Source organism: Notechis scutatus, chromosome 1, assembly GCF_049901735.1.
Source record: "Notechis scutatus isolate UNSWTSFEM ecotype Mainland chromosome 1, rNotScu1.2, whole genome shotgun sequence".
NCBI classification, from domain to species: domain Eukaryota; kingdom Metazoa; phylum Chordata; class Lepidosauria; order Squamata; family Elapidae; genus Notechis; species Notechis scutatus.
Genome location: NC_142009.1, coordinates 148,022,737 through 148,046,120, shown reverse-complemented (window position 1 = coordinate 148,046,120; position 23,384 = coordinate 148,022,737). Strand labels below are relative to the sequence as shown.

Here is a 23,384-nt window from a genome sequence, read left to right as displayed (position 1 = left end):
TGCCACAAGTTTATACTTCCAAATAGGCCCGCCACTTTTCCTCATGTCATCATCAAATAGCATCAACACACAGTGCTGCAGAAGCAGCATCTAGCAATATCCTTTAAAGAGAGAATAAGAGGGTACAGCTATGGCTAAAATGTCAGAAAACCAGACTGGAAAATTCTATGTAATTCACAATGCATGACAAAAGAATATGTGTGAAAAAAGCTCTGGCACCAATTTTTAAAAATTGGAGCACTTTTTAGAAGGAAGATACAAAATACAGAATTTGAAGAGAGTGTGGTAGCAGAGAAAATAATTTAATTATTGGTCCGACCAGAGTTGCTCCATTTCAATTATGTCCTCCTCCAATTTTCTTTCCCTCTTTCCAGATAATTCTAAATATATCCACATTGGTGTCAGTATTCTCTTTCATGCATCTACAGTTAAAGTCCCTCTAAACTCCGAAGGCATGAATATTAAAAACACAAGAAAAGGAATACATTTGATATTCACTTTTAAACTGTTTTGGGTTTTCCATAATATTAGAGTATGAAACAACAGCAGCTCAGCCGTCAACTGAATTTTATATTGAATGCAAGCACTGACAATAGGCACTGTACTACACTGTCCTCTGACTTATTTTTTTGCTATGTTGAACAGATTACCAGAGCATGTACTGCCCAGTGGATACTTCCTGACCACTTAGTTTAACTGGAGTTCAAACTAGTATATGCCAGAAGATAAATATCATCTGACAGTTACATTCCATTAGGAATATTATATTATTAATGTTCAAGAGATCAACAAAAGTGGCCAACCTTTACAGAGAAACGTTGTGGTTCTCAGAGCAGCTGATACATTAAAATGATAGCCAAAATATCCCAAACCCTGGTTGATCAAATGATGATGCTAGAACTGGAATAAAGCAATTTTCCATTGGGAACAATAAGAAATACAGAAGTGAAGAAAAATGTAGGTTTCTATAACTCCTTACAGTTCTAGGAAGATGTGGTCAATTTCAGGCCGAGGACAAAAGTTGCTCAAAAACTCCCTGTATATTTCTGGAGTGAAGTCCTCTTGAGGAATTGAATCATTCTGGAGAGGAATTAAAATACAACATGTAATGATTTCTCAAATTTGCTCTTTTTCAATTGTTCAGTCTTTCTCAAAACTTTCAATTTGCGAAATTTCTTCTAATTTCCATGGCTCCTGTATCTCCTTGGAGTATTGTTGAGTATTTGTTACAGATTGAAAAGCAAAGCCAAAGACTAAACATTTAATCAATCTTGAATTATGGTTACAGACCAGAATTAAAAATTAAAATGTTAAAACAAAACAAAACAGAAAAAGACATAATAGTATATTACAGTAGGTCATCATCACCAATGAGCAGCCAAAGTTTGCCTAATTTTACAGACAATATAGCAGAACGTAGCTATATTCAAAGAAACTATATCATACTGATCTAATAGTAACTGCTGTACATAAAAGAGATCAGAATTTCCCAAATATATTGTCAGATAAAGAGTTATAAAATGAGTCCATGACTCCTTATAGAGGATGTAATATAACCGAACATGAGCTGTGGTTTCAGTGGCCCCTTATCCATTGGGGCACAATCTCAGCTCATATGAGATTTTTATATATTGACACCCACCCCCCCAAAAAAAAATCTGCTGTGGAGACAGCATTACAACATGCTAGGATTAATGCCCTCTGAAATTGGGAAACAGTTAATATAAATGTTTTATTGGTTTGTGAAGCAAGACCTGACTGCTCAATAAAACATTCTTGGATAAAATATGCAAGTTCTGTTGGACTTCCTGATTTTTAATATGCTGTTTAAATGTACTAAACTTATTCTACCAGTGGTTGGAAAAAAGGGGTTGAGAATAAGAATGTAATCCGTATTGTTAAGCAAATAAAACAACCCAGACAACACAATGTTTATTAAGCGCTAACAAAATGTAAACAATAGAAAATTAATAAATATACCAAATGCATGCTTAAACCTCCAAAATGGAGGATTGTTTTTTTTAACCCATGTTGATTTACAATTATCTTTCATAAGGAGGGGGCTCAGACCTGCACTTTATCTTCTTACACCCAGCATCCTTGCTGGATTTCCAGTATGACCTTTTTTTTATTCTTCCAGCAAACAAAGTCAGCATCATATTCTTCCTTGTTTAATGGTTTAATAGATATTTCAAACTACACTTGAATACCTTGAGATTATAGACTTATCAGAAAAAAATGTAAAATATAATGAAAATTTGATTTAATGGGTCAATTTGAGAAGGGGCTGTCTTTCAGTCTTGAAGAATGCGAGATGGGAAACCTTTAAATCAAAATTTCATAAATGTCAACCCTCAGTCCAGTTTGTTGTCAATGTAAAGCAAGCAGCTGGAAGTAGAATGTAAATTATATGTGGTGGAATTATTCAATTTTCCAACTTCAAAATTTATTTTCCTACAATTAATAAGGACTGCAGAATGTATTGCTTGTACCGCACTTTTTATTTTCTGTAAAAGTTGAAATAATATAAGACATTTCCTAGTCGAACCACTGACAACTACAATGATCTAATACGTATCAATTTTACAAAAGACAATGTTGAAAAAGCACTACGCAATCTAAAACCATCTCTATCTATTGGAATGGACGGAATATGTGCCTATTTCTTAAAAAAGCTATCCACTGCCATAGCCGAACCTCTAAGCATAATCTTGGAAAAATCTTTCAGGACCAGCTCCTTGCCAATGGTCACAAGCCACGGTCATCCCCATCTTCAAAAAGGGAGACGCCAGCCTAGTTGAAAATTACAGACCAATCTCTTTATGCTGTGTCACCTGTAAAGTCATGGAATCAATTATTAACCAATCCATTATCCTCCACTTAGAGACAAACAACCTACTCTCTAACAAACAATTTGGTTTCAGAAAAAAACTATCCTGTAATCTGCAACTCTTACACTGCAAAAAAGGGTGTTGGTATTTACCTGATACGCCCGTTCTCTGTGAGCTGTGAAGAGCATCCAGTGATGGAAGGTGCTTCAGTCCCTTCTAGGAAGGCTGGGCTTAAACTTGAGGACACTTCTACTCCTCCACGAGACTCCTCCTTAGCGTCCCCAGTTTTGCGAAGCCAAGGTATTGTTACCCTATATGCTTAAGCCTATGTAATAACCCTGGTCGGAACAGACCCCCTACCAGACGGAATAAGAGGGAGAGGCTGGATGCTCTTCACAGCTCACAGAGAACGGGCGTATCAGGTAAAACAAAACAAAACAAAAAACCGAGCGAAATGACTTTTGGAGGTTCCCAGGGGGGTGGTTGGTGACAGAAACTATGGTATTACCTGACCTGAGAAATAAATCAGTTAAATCGCCAGTGTTCTGTTCCAACCAGGAAAACAATAATACAACCTGTTTGAAGAAAGGCTGAGTTAAAACTGGGGACACTAAGGAGGAGTCTCGTGGAGAAGGAGGAGTGTCCTCAAGTTTAAGCCCAGCCTTCCTAGAAGGGACTGAAGCACCTTCCATCACTGGATGCTCTTCACAGCTCATGGGAGAACATATGGTCTACACAACTCGATCAGGGCAAAGCAATAGACGCAATCTACATAGACTTCTGTAAAGCCTTTGATTCAGTGGTACACGACAAACTACTCCTAAAACTAAAATCTGATGGTATCTCTGGACACCTGCATAACTGGATAGAGGTATTCCTGTCAAACAGGCAACAAATGGTCAAAATTGGGAGCATCCTATCAAATTCTGCACCTGTCAACAGTGGTGTCCCCCAAGGCACTGTTCTAGGACCAACTCTCTTCATACTTTACATAAATGACCTCTGTGATCATATTAAGAGCAACTGCGTTCTCTTCGCCGATGATGATTCAACACCACCAACAATACTGCTACCCTTCAAAAAGACCTCGACTATGTATCAGAATGGTCAAAAAAATGGCAACTTCAAATCTCAACAAATAAATGCTCTGTCTTACATATTGGCAAAAAAAAAATCAGAAAATAAAATACAGGCTGAATAGTCAAGACCTTGTTGATGATCCAAACTCTGTCAATGACCTTGGAGTACTCATCTCTAATGATCTAAGTGCTAGAGCCCACTGTAACTACATAGCCAAAAAGGCATTAAGAGTTGTTAACCTAATCCTACGTAGCTTTTTCTCTGGTAATATCACACTACTAACTAGAGCATACAAAACATTTACTAGACCAATACTTGAATACAGCTCATCAGTCTGGAACCCGCATTACGTATCTGATATTAATAGTTGAGAAAGTTCAGAAATATTTCACAATAAGAGTTCTTCACTCCTCTACTCGTTGCAGAATACCTTATGCCACCAGACTTGAAATTCTAGACCTAGAAAACCTAGAACTATGCCGCCTTCGGTCCGATCTAAGTATAGTACATAAAATTATATATTGTAATGTCCTACCTGTCAATGAATACTTCAGCTTCAACTATTACAATACAAGAGCACACAATAGATACAAACTCAAGGTAAACCGCACCAAACTTGATTGCCTACTGTCCCTGTCCTATTGTTTCTTTTTATTTGTTTTATATGTATCCATTTCATGTATTCATAACTATGTTTATACTTATTTTAATATTTTAAAGCTTTGGAGTTTTTGCTGATAATTGGGTGAGGATACATAATTATTTGATTTGTTTATTACTAAAAGATGGGTTATGGAATTAAGAATTCTATATTTGTAAATTAAAGTGGTGAAAAGATTAGGAAATTGTTTATACGTGATGAGGGTGGGAAGTGGCTTTCTTAAAAGGGGATTTTTTTTGCATTCTTTTTCTTTTTCCTTTTATCAGTTTATTGTTTTTTTTATATAAAAATCTTAATAAAAATATTTTTAAAAAGACTGAGCAGCTTCCATATCTCTAGGGTTCAAATGCTATTCTGATCTAATTAGACTGGAAATATATTTATTATTAATGGATGTTTTATTTCCTCTTTGGGTTTTTATCTGCCACCAGATAGTGAACTCCCTTCCTATTTTTATCATATACTTCCTACCAATTAACTGCTGTTGTATTGTTTTTCCAAATTTTGTCCACTATCAAAGTAGTTTGAAAAGGTCATCAATTTGAATGAAAGTGACTGAAACTGAAAATCAATTACCCTAAACATTCCAGTGTAAATCAAGAGATCTTTTCTGACAACTGTAAATCTTTACTCATTATTGGTTAATCACAAATCTTTTCCATATAAATCTGGGTAATTTAAAATGAATCTGTTTATTTTTTAATAGAAATGCAGTATTTCCCGTCTATAACTTTCATTTTTGATGGCTAATATCTACAGTTTTTAATAATATTTTGGCATTTTAAAAAGGAATTCTAACATGTCTCCTTTTGGAGAAACAGTACATCACATTTCTGTTATCTTATTTCTGTTATTTCCAATAATAACTGGAAAAAAAACCATTCATTTAAATATTTGGGTTAAATATAGTGAACCAGATTGCATTTAGTTCATTGATGGCTACAGATGTCCCCAAAACCAATAAAATCCTTTCAAAAGTCTAACAAAAAATCCTCAAACTATGCATCTTTATGATTCACTTTTATTTGGTAAAGCTATTAATCAGTTGTGGATTTTTAAAATATTATCTTTTTAAAGTACATTCTTATTTGCAACTATTTTCCAACATTGTTTATAACATGTACTGGATTTCTTTCATTATTTCATTATTTGATGGTACTTGATGACAGAGTTCTGCAGAATAAAAGAACATGCATTTTGAAAAATTTATTGTTCAAAGACTGTATAAGCATTGTGCACTGAACAACTTCTCAGCCATGATGTATCTCCAATAGCAACTTAAATCACTTTAAAATGGTCTCTTATTTATCTAGGATTTTTTCAACTATTTTTATGCCTTAGCAGCTATTAAATTAGTGGTTCACTATCACAACCATTTAGCATTTAGTAATTGGGACTATGCTTGAGTTAAGTATTATTTTTTTTGTAAAATTACAAAAAGTTGTAATTTTAGCTCTTTTAAATATATTAGGTCTTCTCCTGTAAGCTAGTATATCCTTGTATTATTTATTTGTTCAAAACTTTTAACCTTCTTCTCAAGCTCTGTAACTTCTTATCACCGAATTGTGTTAAAAGTTGGTCATGGCTAAAATGATTTATTTCGTTTCATTTGAAGAATTTAATTGCAGTACCTGGCTGTGAAGAATAAAACTGAGCATTTACCTAAACAATTCTAAAAAACAACAACTTCTCACCTTAATTTTTTCTGCTGAAGTAAGATATATGTACAAAACTTGTGCCTCTTTCTGGGTTCAGACAAATCTTTATTTCCCCCCCCCTACTAAACAGAAGCTGGATACTTCAATCTACAGACATCTGATTGCAAAATTAAGATATGCCACCATTTTTGATGGGAATGTTTGGATTTATATATCGACTATTCTTCAGGAGTGTAAGTAGTTTATGCACATGCCGTCTTTCATTTTCTCCATATAAACACCTTGTGTAGAAGACTGGTCAGAAACAGAGTACCGATTTCATTCATATGCGTTGTCACTAGAATCTTATATAATGTATGTTTTTAATTTTTTAAAGCTTTTAGAATGAAATTTAATGGATTTTTAAAGGATATTTTTATATTCCATTTTTCATATACAACTCATGGTTATTAACATATCAATATTTCTTCCCGCTCCTATTTTCCCCATAACTACAAACATGTGAAGTTGAGTTGGGCTGAGAGTGACTGGCTCAACTGGTTTTCACATGCCTAAGATGGAACTAGAACTCAGTTTCTTGGTTTCTAGGCCAACTTAACCATTACACCAAACATGTTCCCACTTTAGCTAATTATGTTACATTATTGTTGCGCAATTTGTTGTTGAACTTTTTTGTTCTGATCAATGATGAAATCATTGTACTTTTTTATTCATCCTGTAAATTGAACAGGCAGGGATCAATTGAACCTGGGTCTCCCAAGCCTAGTCTATCTTCTTAACTAGATGATAACCAGTGATTAGAAGAGAGAACTGGACCACAGAGATTTCATGAGAGTAGCTGTTTGCTCTTCTACACATTGAGAAACCATTGGCAGCAGGAAAAGGTCAGGCAAAAGTGAGATTGCCTATAGAAATTGTTTGCTTTTTCTCTTCCCCCAACCTACTTTAAGGAGCAGATAGATTGGAGAGAAAAAGATTTCAAGAGAGTACTGTAAACTGCTTGTGTAGTATGCCAATGGATCCCAGCCTCAGACTGCCAGTTTGAGATTGCTTTTGATGTATAGAAGAGCAAACGGATTACTCTCTTGAAATCTCCCCCTCTCCAAAATTGCTGCTCTATGAGGGAAGGAGGAGAAGAAGGTCAGGTACCAAACTTGTACTATCTATAATGGCAATCACATGATTGAGGTATGCTGTGGAGGCAGTAAATGAGCTGTAGTTTTTTTCAGGACCACTGTAATTTCAAATGGTTGCTGAATGAATGGTCAGTAAATGAGGATGACATGGAACACACTCCAAATTAAAAATACACATTCTGCTTCTAAAGTCTGAATGTTAACAATGATTACAGGCCACTGTAAATAAAGGATGTGATCCATATAACATGTAGCTTTTTGCACAAAGTAATATACTTTAATGGGTTTCTGATTCACAGTTTTTACTCTATTTCTCTAGGACATTCAACAGTTAATTCTTTGTTACTCAGGGAGAGTCATTAACAAATTTTGCTGTAATACACTATGTAATACACTACATTATCAGAAATGTGATGAAAATCATTATGTAGAAAGTATCGTGAGAGATAACAAAAATAATTAAACTGATGCAAAATTACAGTGGATGGGTTAATACTATTTGCTCATGGGAAGCTACTCCTGAAATGTCAAAGTAAATATAAAACGTTTTGATGAAATATACAAAAATGTATCAAACATAGGTCTAGTTTACTTAAATATTGCTGTGTTGAGAGAAATACTAAGATAGAAAAACCAGAGCCATTATTTATTTCTTTGCTTTGTCCAACTACTAGGGTAATATGAACTGGCTATATAAAAGATACTGTTATCAACTTTCTTACTTCTGCTTTTTTTTTTTTAAGAGAGGGCCTTTTCTCCCACAACATCCCAGTGACTGGAAAAATTCCCAGGAGCCAGTAGAAAGATCAAGTAATATTCCACATTTGCCTCCCAGATATTTGCATTTCATATTGGGCTGATTTTCAAAAATAACCTAAAAGCTTCACCTGTGAATTTTTCAAAAAAGGAAGAGGGAGAAAAATACACATCCCATTGATAAATAACTTCATTGGTCACCAAAAATGGGCAGAATGTTGATTTTGAATGAACAAGCCAGAGGCTATCTTGAACTAGAGTATCTGGAATACCACTTGCTGGTTTAATATAAATGTGTCCAATTTCAGCTCTGTAGCTTGTGGGTGACCAGAATAAAAAATCAACTCTACTGGAAGACTAAAGCTGTATCTTATTGAGATAGGCTATAATAACTGAAGCTTGCCAGCCTGATTGTGCTTTATTTCCTCCCCAAATTTATCCCAATGAATTAGAGGGAGCCTGCCTGAATTTCTTCTGAATGTTATCTTGCTTTCCAGGACATAATTTTCAGCCCTCTTTGCTTATGTAACACTTCTTGCATATATCTGTCATGGTAATTTCCCTTCCTCTTTATACTATTAAAGCTGCATAATATTTTTCTTGCTGTTGCCCCCCTTTTTTTTGGTAGAATTCTTAACATCCCATATGCATTTTTGTGGCATGTAGGAGGAAAGTTTACTAATCAGATAATCCTCAGTGTCTCTCCCCATCAAAAGGAATCAATGTTGCCTGCAGAAAGAGACTGATGAGACTCTTTTCCATATTGAGTGCTTTTGTCTACTGTCAGCACAGATCAGGATGTATTTGAAGGTATTAATTAAATAACTTTATATTTTTCTTTGCACAAAGATAAATTCCACATTAATTAAACCAACAGTTGGCAACATATCCTCTATCCTCACAAATCTGCTCACCAGGCTCTCACAATTTCACCCACACAGGAGTTTCTTCATCTCTTGTTTGGCTATGAGTAATCAGGGTTTATTTTCCTAAGCACTTATTACAATTTCTGTTTCTCTTCAGGTTTTCTCTGGCAAAGTCCTTTTATCATTCCAAGAGAAAGATTTTTTATTATTGTTTTTACTGTTTAACCTTACATCTAAAGATTCACATTGCATTTTTACTTAATTGGTGTTTTATAATATAGTCCTTAAAAAGTTTTGTCAACCAACCTAATTGGAAAGATAGTACACACATCATTTCAGATTCAAGATTTCACTCTCCAAAATGTGTAGGAGAGGAAGTGTAGCTGAGAACCACTTCTAGAGCATTTCTTCTTTAGATTCAAATTGAAAACTTTAGGTTGTTTGGGAGAAATGTATAACATGATATTCTCTTGCCCTGTTGGAATTTGACAAAATGCTGAATACATTTCTCCAGAACATCTAAATCCCTGTTGAGGCTCTGGCATATTTTTCTTTTGCCTACCCCAGTGCTGCTCGCTAAAACAGCAGCCAATATCTTTCAGTAAATAAGCTAGCTAAGAGTAGATAGAACAAATTTGCCAAGTCAGAATCCCGTTAGAATACTGAGCGATACGATGCACCTAGAGACAAGCATATAAACTCATCGGTGCATGATAAATTCTAGAACTGACATACACTAGAACTAACATCAAAGTGGCTGGATTGCTAGGCTGGAAGAGAAGCGGAGGCCAACGTTTCTTATTAAAATCAGATGAAGAAAAAGGTTTCAATACTTACTCTAGCAGATGGAAGGTTACAAGCTTCCAATGCAGTCTCAATACGCTTTCTGTCAGAGGAGAATAAGCGATAAATGCTGCAAAATAGAAAAAAAGAGAAATGCTCTTCACTAATCCCTCCCATATTCTTGGTTTGCTAGTATCACACTGTCTAACAGATTGCTTCTTTTCTTCCTTCCTTCTTTCCCAATAAATTTCTGTAGTGGCTAACTCTTTATTCATATACTCAATGGAATCTAAATTTATCAAAGAGTATCATTACTCTCCATCTAACTTTAGAACCAATTCAGACATTATAGAAAAATCAGTTACTCTGCATTATTTTGGACAAGGTGACACAAGCAATGTTAAGTCTCTGAAGCTTAGGATGCACAATTTTTCAAACTGAGTTTTATGTATTAGTAAGATATAGTTTGGATTTGGGTAGATGGGTGGATGATCCTGTTAGACTGAATTTGCTAAGAGATAATTCTTGCCCTTTCAGTTTTGCATGTATCATTGTGCACATTCCCTTCCCAAACAAGCTCAAATAATATTCTATAACTGGGTTGGAGATTCAGCTGATATTTATGAAGCACAGCTCCTGCCACGACTCACTTTCAACCCATGTTGATAGAATCTTGGGTTCAGCAAATACCTGATTTCCATCCCTACCCTACGGGCCAAAATGGCTGATATCAATCTAGGACCTACACAGTGCTTTCACATTCATATCTGCCACCAAAATACTAATCTAGGAAACTACTGGGCTGCCATTAACAAACGAACTGAAAGGCCTTGCACATCCAATCTGTATGAAATAAATCTGATTCACTCTTCAACTTTATTTTTATGCACCTCAACCATGGTCTTTTCCAATCTTCATTTCTGAAACAAAAATTTTGTTCCCACTGTGGTGGTTAATTTAATCCTGAGCTGTACCTCCCACATTACAATTGGATAACCTGTATGACTTGCCAGAGACATTATGTTGCCTAAAGTAAAGGATTAATTCTCCCCATTCCTTCTATTCCACATAGGGAACATCAATCAACAAGTAGTTGACCATACGTCAACATTGGTTATGTCATAATGTATTTAGTTGCACTTAGGGGTAGTGGGCTAATTAATATTGCATTTCAGACTAGCTATATGAGAAACATGTCTCTTCTGTCTGACATCTTGCCACTTATTTTGATCGCTCACAGCAATTATTCTGGTTCAACGTATGCATAACCCATGGGAGGCTTCATACAATTGAATGCTCTTGTGTATTTATGTTTCTTTGACAGAACGAAAGTTTTCAATTGTGCCTTCTTTGTCACATGCATTGCTAACTATGTTGGCATGTCTGCATGTGGTTTGCAGAAAGGGAAAGTGAGTTCTTTGGCATGATAAAACAACCAAAAACACCCCCCCACCCCCCTTTACAACCTGAAATTGTATAATCCAGACACAGCTTGACCATCATACCGTTGAAGAGCAATAGCCAATGATGAAATTTCACGGCATGCTTCTATTTTTAAATGGTGCCTAGAAAGTCAGTTTCACAATATGGCAAGACATGCAATGATATTTTAAAGCTTCCAACCATCCAAACAGTCACAATGGAACCCAACTTACTTCTTCAAAGGGATACGCCCATCTGTCGTGACTTGCAATTTAAGTTTTGTGTATCTAAGGAACAAAATAATGTGCTGGTGAGAAATAATTGCAACCACAATATTGCAACTTGCTCTATCTATTGCTGACCATAAAGCAACCTTGTACTTTGTTCTATTGAAGAAAATTATAACCTCACCAAAACGGTTTTCAAGAAAAGGTTAATGCATCTAAACATCAAGAAAATGATCTTTACCTGTAATTACATTTCCAAGTGCACCTTCTCAGGAAATAATTGAGTCCCCCCCCTCCCCAGTGACTTAAAACAAAAAGAATTTTGTTCAAACTGGTTTATTTTACACTATTCGTACATGTATCTATTATATGTATATGAATTCTGTATTGTTGTTGTTAGCTATGAAGTCGTATCTGACCCATTGTGACCCCATGGACAACATTCCTCCAGGCCTTCCTGTCCTCTACCATCTTCTGGAGTCCATTTAAACTCACCTACTGCTTCATTTAAACTGACTCCATCCAGCCACTTCATTCTCTGTCATCCCCTTCTTCTATTGCCCTCAATCATTCCCAGCATTAGGCTCTTCCTTCCTTCTCACTAGGTAGCCAAAGTATTTGAGTTTCATCTGTATTGTACAGAATACAAATCTGTACATCTGTTCATTAAAAAGACAGGCTACAGATATGGGAGATTGGAAGACTTCCATCTATGTAGAGATTGTGCAGTGAATCCTGCAGTGGACAGAAGGGCGATGGCCTTTTAGGCGAGTTCCACATTCTTGCGTTCAAGCTGCTAATGGGACATTTCTATTCAGTCAGTTCACTCTTATCAGGGTGGCTTTCAGACCCTCTTTAGCCATGTGAGAAAGTCATTTTTCTTTCATAAGTAGGAATGTAGGGTAAAAACAGAGGGAGAGGTTCAACGGCTTAATTGGAAATAATTGTGATTTACATAGGGCCCTGTGAAGTTTTGAAGGGATACTTTACTTAAACAGAACAGGGCAGTGGTGTATTAACCATTAAGCAGACTAAGCACGTGCTTAGGGCACCAGGCCCAAAGGGGGCAACATAAAGTTGAGAAAGGAAAAAAAACAACCAGTGAAGATTTGTAAAAAAAGGAGGGGGGCACCAGGATTTGTCAGTGTTTAGGGCACCATTGAGCCTTAATCTGTCACTGGAACAGGCCTATTAATGGTCGCCAGATGACTTCTAGCTAGGTATGTATTGTATTCATGTATGTATTCAATTTTTATAGCCATCCATCTCAGTCAATGACTGGGCTTACAATTAAAAAAAATACATACTACAATCAAAATACTAAAACATTTTAAAGCAATATAAACAACAGAAATGGCCAAAATAAATATACATAGTACTTGAAAAACTTGGCCAGTTAGAAATATAGCTAGGAAATGGGGCTCTTAACACATTCAGCACTCCAGGCATGGGAACATAGCCAGGTTTTTAGGGTCTTATGAAAGGCTACCAGGGTTGGGGGCTATTCTGATCTCCAAAAAGCAGGGACCACTGTGGAATAAGCCTGTGTTCTAGTCACTGCCGACACTCTATGGCTGATGGGATCTGCCCATTCTGCTGGATCTGGATGTAGTGCATCCAGAAGCTAAACTGCCTAGTAAGTATTGGTTGAATAATCAGTCGGAGGCAAATATGTCTGCAGTGCTTACCACAATGACCTCTTGGCTGGATACCACATTCCATGACAGAGCTGCCCCTGCCTGAAGCTCCCTCTACACTGGCCAAAGTTGTTGTAGGCAGGCTGACTTTGCTACATGTTGTAGGCAATTCCAAAGTCACCCATTTTGAAAGCCACTTTGGCCAGTAATGAAAGAGAGGATTGATAAGAGCAAAGGTCTTCAAACTTGGCAAGTTTAAGACTTGTGGACTTCAACTCCCAGAATTCCTGAGTTAACATGACTGGGGCAGGAATTCTGGGAGTTGAAGTCCACAAGTCTTAAAGCTGTCATGTTTGAAGACCTCTGGATAAGAGCCTTTTCTCATAGCACTGATCTGAAGTGGTTGAGGCCCTGCAGATTGTTTCAATTAAATTAAATGTCCTCTTTGCTTTCCCAGATTAAATGATGCCATCTCCACTGCCCCAAAACACTTAGTAGAAATGAATCTACATTGTTTCACAAAAGCTAATTAGTGTATACACTCGTGGATAAGCCTATCTATGGATAAACTGAACCCAGTTTTGGGGATGTATTTGAGGATCTAAAATTCTCGGCTTATCCGTGAGTATATGATATACAATAGCTACCCTACACATAATGAATCAAGATGTCAGGAGTTGCAGAAATGATGGGAATAGAAAGGCAATACTATGCTTCCAATGCTTTTCATTAGTTTTACCCCCTGAAATTAAGAAGCTGGCTTGGGAGTGAGAAAAAAAAGGAAAATGAAAATAGCTGTAGGCAGGATTAAACCCTTCTGCTGAAATATTTCAATTGCCCTTTTCTCCACATTCACTTAATCTTCAAGCAAATCCTTCTTTTTTTATTGGAAAATCCTAACCCTTACCTATTCTCTTGCGATGTAAGCAGGTTAGCCATTGGGACTTATTAAATTACAAGTGTAATATTTATAATTTTGGTTTAAAGAAAACCAAATTATTATTATTATACACAAAAAACAACAGTGTACACAGCAAACGAGATAACTATGCTGGATTTCGTATCACAAATCACTAGTTGAACATTCCCAAGCATTTAGAACTGCGTGATGTATCGGCGGATTATGCGAGCAGATCCCAGTAAGGTGGCCTTCTGCAGCTGACCAATGGTGATTTTGTCAGCGCCAATTGTTTTTAAGTGCTTGCCTAGGTCTTTAGGCACAGCATCCAGTGTGCCGAGTACCACTGGAACCAACTGCACTGGTTTCAGAGTCTCTGCAGTTCGATTTTCAAGTCCTGATATCTGGTGATTTTTTCAAGTTGTTTCTCGTCAATTCTGCTGTCACCAGGTATGGCAATGTCGACGATCCACACTTTTTTCTTCTCCACAATCGTGATATCCAGGGTATTGTGTTCCAAAATGTTGTCAGTCTGTATTCGGAAGTCCCACAGTAGTTTTGCATGCTCATTTTTTACCACTTTTTCAGGCTTATGATCCCACCAGTTCTTTGCTACAGGCAGATAGTAGTTGTGACACAAGTTCCAGTGGACCATCTGAGCGACTGTGTTGTGACATAACAGCTCAGTATGTGATTGATGGTTTCGTCCGCTTCTTTGCAGAGTCTGCATTTGGGGTCATCAGCAGATTCTTCTATTCTGGCTTTGATTGCATTTGTTCTGATGGCTTGTTCTTGGGCTGCAAGAATCAGGCTTTCTGTTTCTTTCTTCAGTGTTCCGTTGGTCAGCCATAACCAGGTCTTTTCCTTATCTACTCTTCCTTGGATTTTTTCAAGGAACTGCCCATGCAGTGCTTTGTTACACCAGCTGTCAGCCCGAGTTTGCATCGCTGTTTTCCTATATTTATTCTTGATTTGCTGCACTTTGAGCAGCTTCCTATTTTTGACCTCCATCATCATCATCATCATCATCATCATCATCATCATCATCATCATCATCATCATCATCCCAGTTAATTCATAAGGCGATTCAATTAATCTTGGCAAAGCAGTTCATCTGTACTTCTTCAGTAGAACCCAAATCTGAGTATTCTTTGCATTACTCTAATCCAGTAGATTTTTCAAAAAGGATTCATCTACAGCAGCCATCCCCAACCTTTGTTGGATGGCGGGGGGGAGAGGGAAACCAGGTCGCGTGAGCGGTGGGCCAGTGCACAAGCACATGCAGATCAACTTGTGCAACTTGAGCTGTGTGTAGACGTGGACATGTGCTGGCCCGCTGCTCGCACAAATTAAGTTATGCACAGATGCTTGTGGGACCCGGTTCCAAATAGGCCATGGCCCAGTAGTTGGCTGTGGCTTGGGGGTTAAGGACTTCTCATCTACAAAGCAGGAAATATCCATATGGAGCATGTGGTACACTGAAGAGCTGTTAATTCTTGGGGAACTCTTTTATAGAAGTCATTAGGCTCCAAAAGCATCGTGAAAGAGAACACACCTTTCTGTGCACTACATTTTCTACCGAAAATCAGCATTTCTTTTAAAATGTCACCAGGATTTCATTACATATGCTTGTGTGTGTAGCATGTAGTTTAAATATATCTCCGTTTATTCTTATTCAGTCATCTGCATGACTGTAGATAAACTTGGGTATATTTAGGCGTTTCCTCTTTAAGTTGAAAAAAACTATTTTTGCCCCAGGATGTTGTCATCAACACCATCCTTTGTGCTTTTGTTTCAAAGCCCTCTGGATCAACACATGGTGCCTACAGACTTCACAGGAACAGATTTACAGTTATTTGCTTCTGTGGGCAAAGGCACAGGCAGTTAAGAAAGGGAGGTGGAAATCTTGTAGCCCTTTATTGTACAGCTAATAAAAGATAGCACAACATAAGGAGATAAGCCTGTCATATATTGCTTATAACCTTAAGCAGCAGTATCAGAATTCCAGATCTGTCATTTTCAACTAGCCAGTCCATAAGTTTTAGAACCGGCCACTATAAGTCATGCTATGCTGACTGGCAGGTTTAAGGTAATGCATGCTAAATATTTTAACCACTGCAGATCCATTGAAGTGCAGATTCAAATGAATTTCATTCAGAATTCTACTGGGATTCAAAGCTGGATCCATCCAGGCAACTGCCAGAATCAAACTCTGGAGAAAATCGTTGGGTGGTGGTAGTGGAGGATGGAGATTGCTCCTATAGTTCCATGGTGAAAAGTATTTTATAGCTTTCTTTTTTAGGTTTAAAAAGCTACTGGTAGTCACATGTTCATCCCAAGACATGCTGAAAAAGGGGCCTCAATATTCTATCAGAGTGGTGTATAACTTTAATCAGTTAAGATTTTCATTTTCATTTTTTTATAAAAAGACCAGACCCCTCCTGCTCTCTTCTAAAAATTATAAAGTAAGTGCAATATCCATCTGCTCCCAGTCAAATCTGGAGAAATTGTCTGATTGTGAATCTACTGCTAAAAAACAGAACAGACTTGGTGTCTTACGAAACCCTACTGATGAAGGATCCAAGCCAACCGTTTAAAGAACTTAATTTCGGGTTCCTACTCTAACTTTTAACAGAACATTTCTCAAGGTTCTCATGAGACTTCTCAAGATGTTGCAGACTTCCTTCTCTACTCGTGAAGTGCCAAATGTATCCACAGAGATCCTTCCTGAATAATAGTGCTTTCTGCACGTAACCATAAATAAGGATGAAAAATTTCCCCTTCTCACGCATAAGCTAAGTGTCAAAATTGTATGCTTCTGCATCCAAATGCTTCACAATCAGGAATATCCCGTTTATGAACTATATATTTGGGCACAAACATGAATTAGAGTAGCTTAGCACACTATCTGCTATTGTGACTCCCTTTGTATAGTCATTCCCAGAAAAGGAAGTGTACTACATTAAGTATTAGGATGGTGCAAACAAAAACTCAGACTACACCTTTCTGAGTAATCATGGCTGAGCTTCTTAGTCCTGTTTCTAAAAAGACGCTCAGTTTCCCATCTCAATGAGAAAAGAGGAAAGAGCATGTTTAGAGAGGCAGTAATCCATCATCATGAAAACAATTGGTAGCGATAATTCTTTCCAAAAAAAAAAAAAAAGGAAGCTGACACATAAGAAACTGAAGCAACTTCCCACACAATAAGGATTTTTGTACTTACGCTTTTTCCAGAAAAGCATCCCTGGACATGTTCTGTGCCAACAGGTTTGTTGCCAGACTGAAGATTTCTTCTGACCATTCCTAAACAGAAAAAAAGAAAAAAAAAGAAATTCCATTTACATTCATCCAGAGAAACTTCTCTTCAAGATTCTCTTTGAAGGGTTAAATCTTCCCATAGGAAAACAATCAAGGTTGGTGGAAAGGTGTAACAAACAAGCAGAAATGGACAAGTTTATGGACACGTGCGAAACAGCATGGGGAAGAAAGCATGGCGAATGGGATTGTGTTAGCAGAGAGAATCGAACAAGAATGAATAACAAGAAGTACGATCCCATTACTAACAATATCATCATTACCTTTATATCATGTTTTGGACATACAGCTAATCCTCCACCTATAATCACAATTGGGCCCAGAATCTCAGTCACTGATGAAACGGCCCTTAAGTGAAATGCCACACAACCACTTCACTCAACACCCACAATCTCTGTTCTCCCAGTTGCAGCTATTAAGCAACCATGGACATCATTCACCAGAATGTCAAGAAGAGGTCCTAGGTCTCCATGATGTGGTTGGCAGAGAGGAGGCTCAGGCCTCCCAACACAACCAGTTGTTCAGGTCCTCTCCTTGCCCGACCGAAAAGAGCAATCACAATAACCTAGGTGTTTGCTAGCATTTTCAAACAGACAGACAGACAGAAAGAAAGAAAGAATTCTTTATTGGCCAAGTGTGATTGGACACACAAGGAATTTGTCTTCGTGCAAATGCTTTCAGTGTACATAAAAGAAAAGATACATTCGTCAAGAGTCAAGATTCATCAGGTACCACACTTAATAATAGTCATAGGGTACAATAAGCAATCAAATCATACTAGGAAACAGTCAATATAAATCGTAAGGATACAAGCAATAAAGTTACAGTCATAGAGTCACAAGTGGGAGGGGATGGGCGATAAGGAGTGATGAGAAGATTAATAGTAATGCAGACTTTGAACAGTGTTGAGGGAATTATTTGTTTAGCAGAGTGATGGCGTTCAGGAAAAACCTGTCCTGGTGTCTAGTTGTTCTGGTGTGCAGTGCTCTATAGCGTCATTTTGAGGGAAGGAGTTGAAACAGTTTTATGTCCGGGATGTGAGGGTCTATAAATATTTTCACAGCCCTCTTTTTGACTTGTACAGTATATAGGTCCTCAACTGAAGGCAGGTTGGTAGTAATTGTTTTTTCTGCTTCATTCCTCCAGTGTATTGAGGGGCAGACCTCAATTCTGGCAAAACATTGGTGAATGCTATTGTTTTGGAGGGCTCAAAACATTCGCAAATGTCAGAATTTTCCCCTCACCTACCAGCATCCTCAGCCTTTCAAAACAGTGGCATTTGCTAGCATGTTCTCCTCCCCTTCTAGAAGTTGAGGAGTACCTGTTTTAAATACTATTTTATACCCTTACAACAAAACCATAAGGGAGATTTGTACAGTATTATTGTCTCAATTGGGTAAGCCTATGGCAGAGGTAATACTTAAATTTGGGATATATAGCCACAACTGGGACTAGATTTTCACTTCACTAATCAATGCGGTCACTAAATGAACCTTCATGTGACTGGATCTGATTTTATGACTATTTTTACAGAGGGCGTTAATCACAAATCCACTTTGCCCAATTAACTTTGCTTGTTGGAAGCCTACTGGGAAGTTCGCAAATTGCAATCATGTGACCATCGTACAAGCATCCAAACATCCAAGTTGAAATCACATGAACACTGGAATGCTATGATGGTTGTAACTTTGATGATGGGTGGTAAGTCACTTCTCTGGGGTGCTCAAAACCAGGAAATGTCATTAAACAAATGGACATAAGTTGAGGACTACCTGCAGCCCAAGGTCACCCAGCTGGCTTTTGCCTAAGTCAGGGCTAGAACTCATAGGCTCCCAGTTTCTAACCTGTTGCTTTAAGCACTACACCAAACTGGCTTCTATATTAGCTTTCTTTTATTAATATGCAAGAAAAGAACCATGGAGTTCAGACCTTCTTTTGGAAGGTTAATGAATAAACCTCTTGATGATAATATAACAACCTCATTTCCATTTCAGCCACATTATGTAGCAGGAAACTGACATATTTTAATGTAGACTTTACACATGCTTTAAGGGAGCATATACATGTGCTAAGATGGTTGTGGAGGTCACAGAATTCCCCACGCCAGCTGCTATTCCTTTTTCTTGATGGAAGTCTGGTCTAATTTTTCTCTGTAATATGAGAGCAACATTCATATGAAAGCAACATTCATATGAAAGCAAAAGTATGCAAGAAACACAGCAGTAAATGGTGAATTAAATGCTGCATGAGAAAAACAACTGCCAGCCAGGATATTTTACAAAACTGCAACTGGCCAATTTAGGGAACGGGATTCTGCTATGGATAATCGAGAACTGTAAAAATTAATTTGGATACTATAAACTGTTGGTCACATGTCAAGTCTCACTGAAGTAGCAGCAATCCCATGTTTTAATTAAAGGTTCCCACGCTCCGAAAAACACAGATGCCCAGAGCCTCTCTCTCTCCTGCATATAGCATATTCTTCTTTCATTTCTTACCCTTATTCCCACATCTATGCTGACAGCTTGGAAAATCTCCTTGTAATCCAACCTTAAAGTCTGAGGCTTATTATGTGTAAGCTTCCCTGCTGTTCTCCTTCAATATTTGGTCTTGTAAATTATCACCTTGCCAAATAACTCTCTTCCCTTCCCTGAAATTCATAATAAATTCCAGTTTACAACATTTCTGTAGAAACAATGCAAATACACTTGTCTTCAATCTCCTTGACCTTCCCTTCTTAGTTCACTGCATACTTGGCGACCATACTATTATTAGAACTACTTCAGACAGAATCCTTGTACAATACTACATAACACTTGAGAGACTTGAAAACAGTGTTGATGTTTGTCCCAAAAGTGCTTTTCAAAAGAGCAACCAGACTGCATTTTTTTTCTGAAAACATTTCACTTCTCATCCAAGAAGCTTCTTAAATGTTTTCTTGAAAACATTTTGTTTTGTTGAGAAACGAAACATGTCAGAGTTTGTTGCAAAAAATCAGATCCACATACAGATAACTGATTCAGCAGCATTTATTAACTTCTTTATATGCATAATAACACATGGAGTAAATTTACAATACCAACAGCAGATTCTTCCAACCTGGTAGCAGTTACAAGCAAAACACGAGCAGAGGAGAGAGCAGTTTCAGTTTTGATTTCAGAGCAGACAAGTCTGCAGTTTCAGAGCTCAGAGCTTAATACAGAGCCAAGCCCAGGCTCCTTCCAGTTTCAGTTTCCAAACAGTCCTCATTGGCTGACTTAGTTGCTATGCCTATTCATTGGCTGACCTTGTTACCATGCCTCTGCCAGTTCATGAATATTCTGACAAAATATTTTCAAAAACAAAACAAAACAAAACACACACACACACACACACACACAGAAAGTCCGGTTATCTTTTGAAAACCACTTCGGGACAACCATGACTTGGATGCTTGATAATCTCCATAGATAGTTTTGATGTTTCAGGCCAAATACTCCTTAGCTAACCATTTAGCACTTCTTTACCATCGGATCATCATAGAATTGGAAGAGAACTAAGATGTCATCAACCCCCTACACAGTGTAGGATTCACTTCACCCTCCCTGATAAATGCCTACGCAGCTTCTGTTTGAAAACCTTCGGTGAAGAAAAAGAAACCATTAAATGCAATCCTCCTTCTGGTTCTAACTTAAAGCATTTTAGATGATCCGATCTCACCATGAGATTTTAATGGCACGTGAAGCAAGCAAAGATCTATTTCAATTGTATAAGTATTCTGTCTGAATGCTGGAGCAATTTTGCATTTTTCTCCCCAAACCAAAAAGGAATTCTATTTTTAATACATTCCATATTAATAAATTAAAGTCAGAGTAAACATAATTATTCTGCAGATTAAATATGCTTCCTTTAATTCAAAGAAATTAAGCCAGAAGGAATTTTCTTATTGAGAACTTAAGTTCACATCTTCCTATTCTGCCTAGCACTCAGTCCTTCTACACTGCATCTGATTCAATCAACTCTCCTTGCTCCTATTGAAAATTCAGGGTACTACTTCTAATATCAAACTTATCTTACAAGTGCTAAAAGAAATGAAGCCAATATAGGACCATTAACATTAAAAAGGGAGTTATTAACAAACACAAGAAGCATTGAATCATGTAGATCCTCCCTATTGTGTAGAAAAGCAAGGTTAGCAACTCAGAATCTGTTTTAGGAGAAATACAGATATATTTCTGCACTTTATTTCTGGCCACACTCAGTATAACCTTACCATTATCAACGGTATAAGTACAGGGGTGTCAAGCTGGCGGCCTTGCGGGACGGATGCATCACGTGGAGGCCACGCCCACCCCGGTTCCACGAAGGGAAAAAACATCGCAAAATGTCACATGACAGTAATGTGATGCCGTGAGTTTGACGCCCATGGTATAAGAGGATGAAACAGAGCCCATCTTTTGTTCATTATCAGGGAGTAAATGCTTATCAAAAATATGGGAAACAATTATCTATAGTTTTTGACAAATTATGTGACATCAAGTTCTTGGTAAGATACATTGGAAGCGGCTTGCCCTTGCCTCCTTCCTAAGGTTGAAAGAGAGTGATTTTGAATCCAGAATGACACCGAATAATTTTAAACAGAAAGTCTAAACTCAGACATTAAAATTCACATTTTTAAGGAAGAATGAAAAAAAAAGTGAGTTAAGTATCAGATGGACACATGCAAAAACAAAGAAAGAGTCAATACAGGTAGAGCAATAGATGAAAATGATTATTATTTGTTAGAATGATAGAATCATGGAACTAAACCTTCCTCCCTTGAAATGTTAATACTAAAATTCTCACAAGGTCCATCAGTGTGACCATGGAAATTTGGGTGGCTCGATATATTAGAGAATACCAGGTTGGAAAAAAATGAAGAGGGAGGAAATTCCAAAGACAAGGGATTTACAGTGTAGGAAGTTTTAGTTGCAAGTTTCCCAGAGTCATGTAGGATTCAGTCAAACAAACAAACAAACAAATAAAGAAAAGCTCCTTGTTTCTTTTTGTTACAAGACATAGGCAGTCTATTATCTTGGATTTCTATGATTTCAACAGCAAAAGAAACAAAGTAATCCTTTTATTGCAAGGTTCTTATCAAGGCTATGGCTCATCCAACATTTTACCCTGTCTTGCCTTGCTTTTTCACTTTCCAAAATCACCAACTGCTTCTTTCACATTGCAATGCTGGAAGAATTAATAATATGTTTTAATTCTCCTTGCGACACTAAATGCTACAAAGATTGAACATAAAAAAGGTTACACCTCAAAATACTTTTGGTGTAAAAACAGAACATTCCTCACACATTTAGAATTCACATTCTAATGATAATAATTGGATTTGTTTTTAGACAAAGCACGAACATCACTTCATTTGAAATGCAGCCTCCCTCTCTGCTCTGTAATTCTGTCTGTTTTGAAAAACTGGAGGATTGTTTTTGTTTGCTAGCTTCCATCCTTATACCCTTATTTGTTTCTTGATTTATTTTTAGTGTCAAACATTATAGTCCTACATCAATATATATTAATTAGAATTAAGAAAACTCCTGTTAATATACTTCATCTAACCAAAATGGAGAACAAAGGCTTAAACATTTGATTATATAGATTTGATAGCTTGTAAATATTTCAAGTACACAACTCCCATTACTATCCCTGGGTGGCTATTTATTCACTGCCAAGATAGATGAAATACATCATTCAAAGGAAGGACTCAGCACCCTAAAAGACATGCCAAGAATTGCATATATTTTGAACATGCAGAGACACATTTAGAACAGTGACAGTGACTTGAATTACAATATGGAATGGGAAAGATTGTCTGGGCAGCCTCCAGTATGTTCGTTCCCTCTGCCATCCTGGACAAAGTTAACTTGGAAATGTGCCTTTGTTACAGTTCTTCACCTTAAACATGTTTGGCTACCCCGACAGCCCTGATTTTTCTTGCAAAAGTTTTAACTTTATTCTCGCTTTCTTACCTTGCCATATATATTTCAATACTATTTTATTTAAATCTTAAGAATAGTCTTTTCCAAGCCTAATTGGAATTGTTTGGAACAGATATAAAATTCCGGGTAATATATTCATCTTGATTGT

General features: G+C 37.1%; 1 protein-coding gene across 4 annotated transcripts in view; it reads right to left on the bottom strand.

Moving 5' to 3' along the window:
- Positions 1-23,384, bottom strand: part of PLCB1 (phospholipase C beta 1) — a 486,583-nt gene that overhangs the window by 150,762 nt on the left and 312,437 nt on the right. For all 4 annotated transcript variants that reach the window (XM_026668521.2, XM_026668520.2, XM_087948394.1 and 1 more), the window contains exons 5-8: positions 17,179-17,258; positions 11,427-11,480; positions 9,826-9,901; positions 980-1,080 (exon numbers count right to left, since the gene is read on the bottom strand). In XM_026668521.2, the coding sequence (XP_026524306.1) occupies positions 980-1,080; positions 9,826-9,901; positions 11,427-11,480; positions 17,179-17,258 (311 nt within the window). The remainder of the gene's footprint in view (positions 1-979; positions 1,081-9,825; positions 9,902-11,426; positions 11,481-17,178; positions 17,259-23,384) is intronic.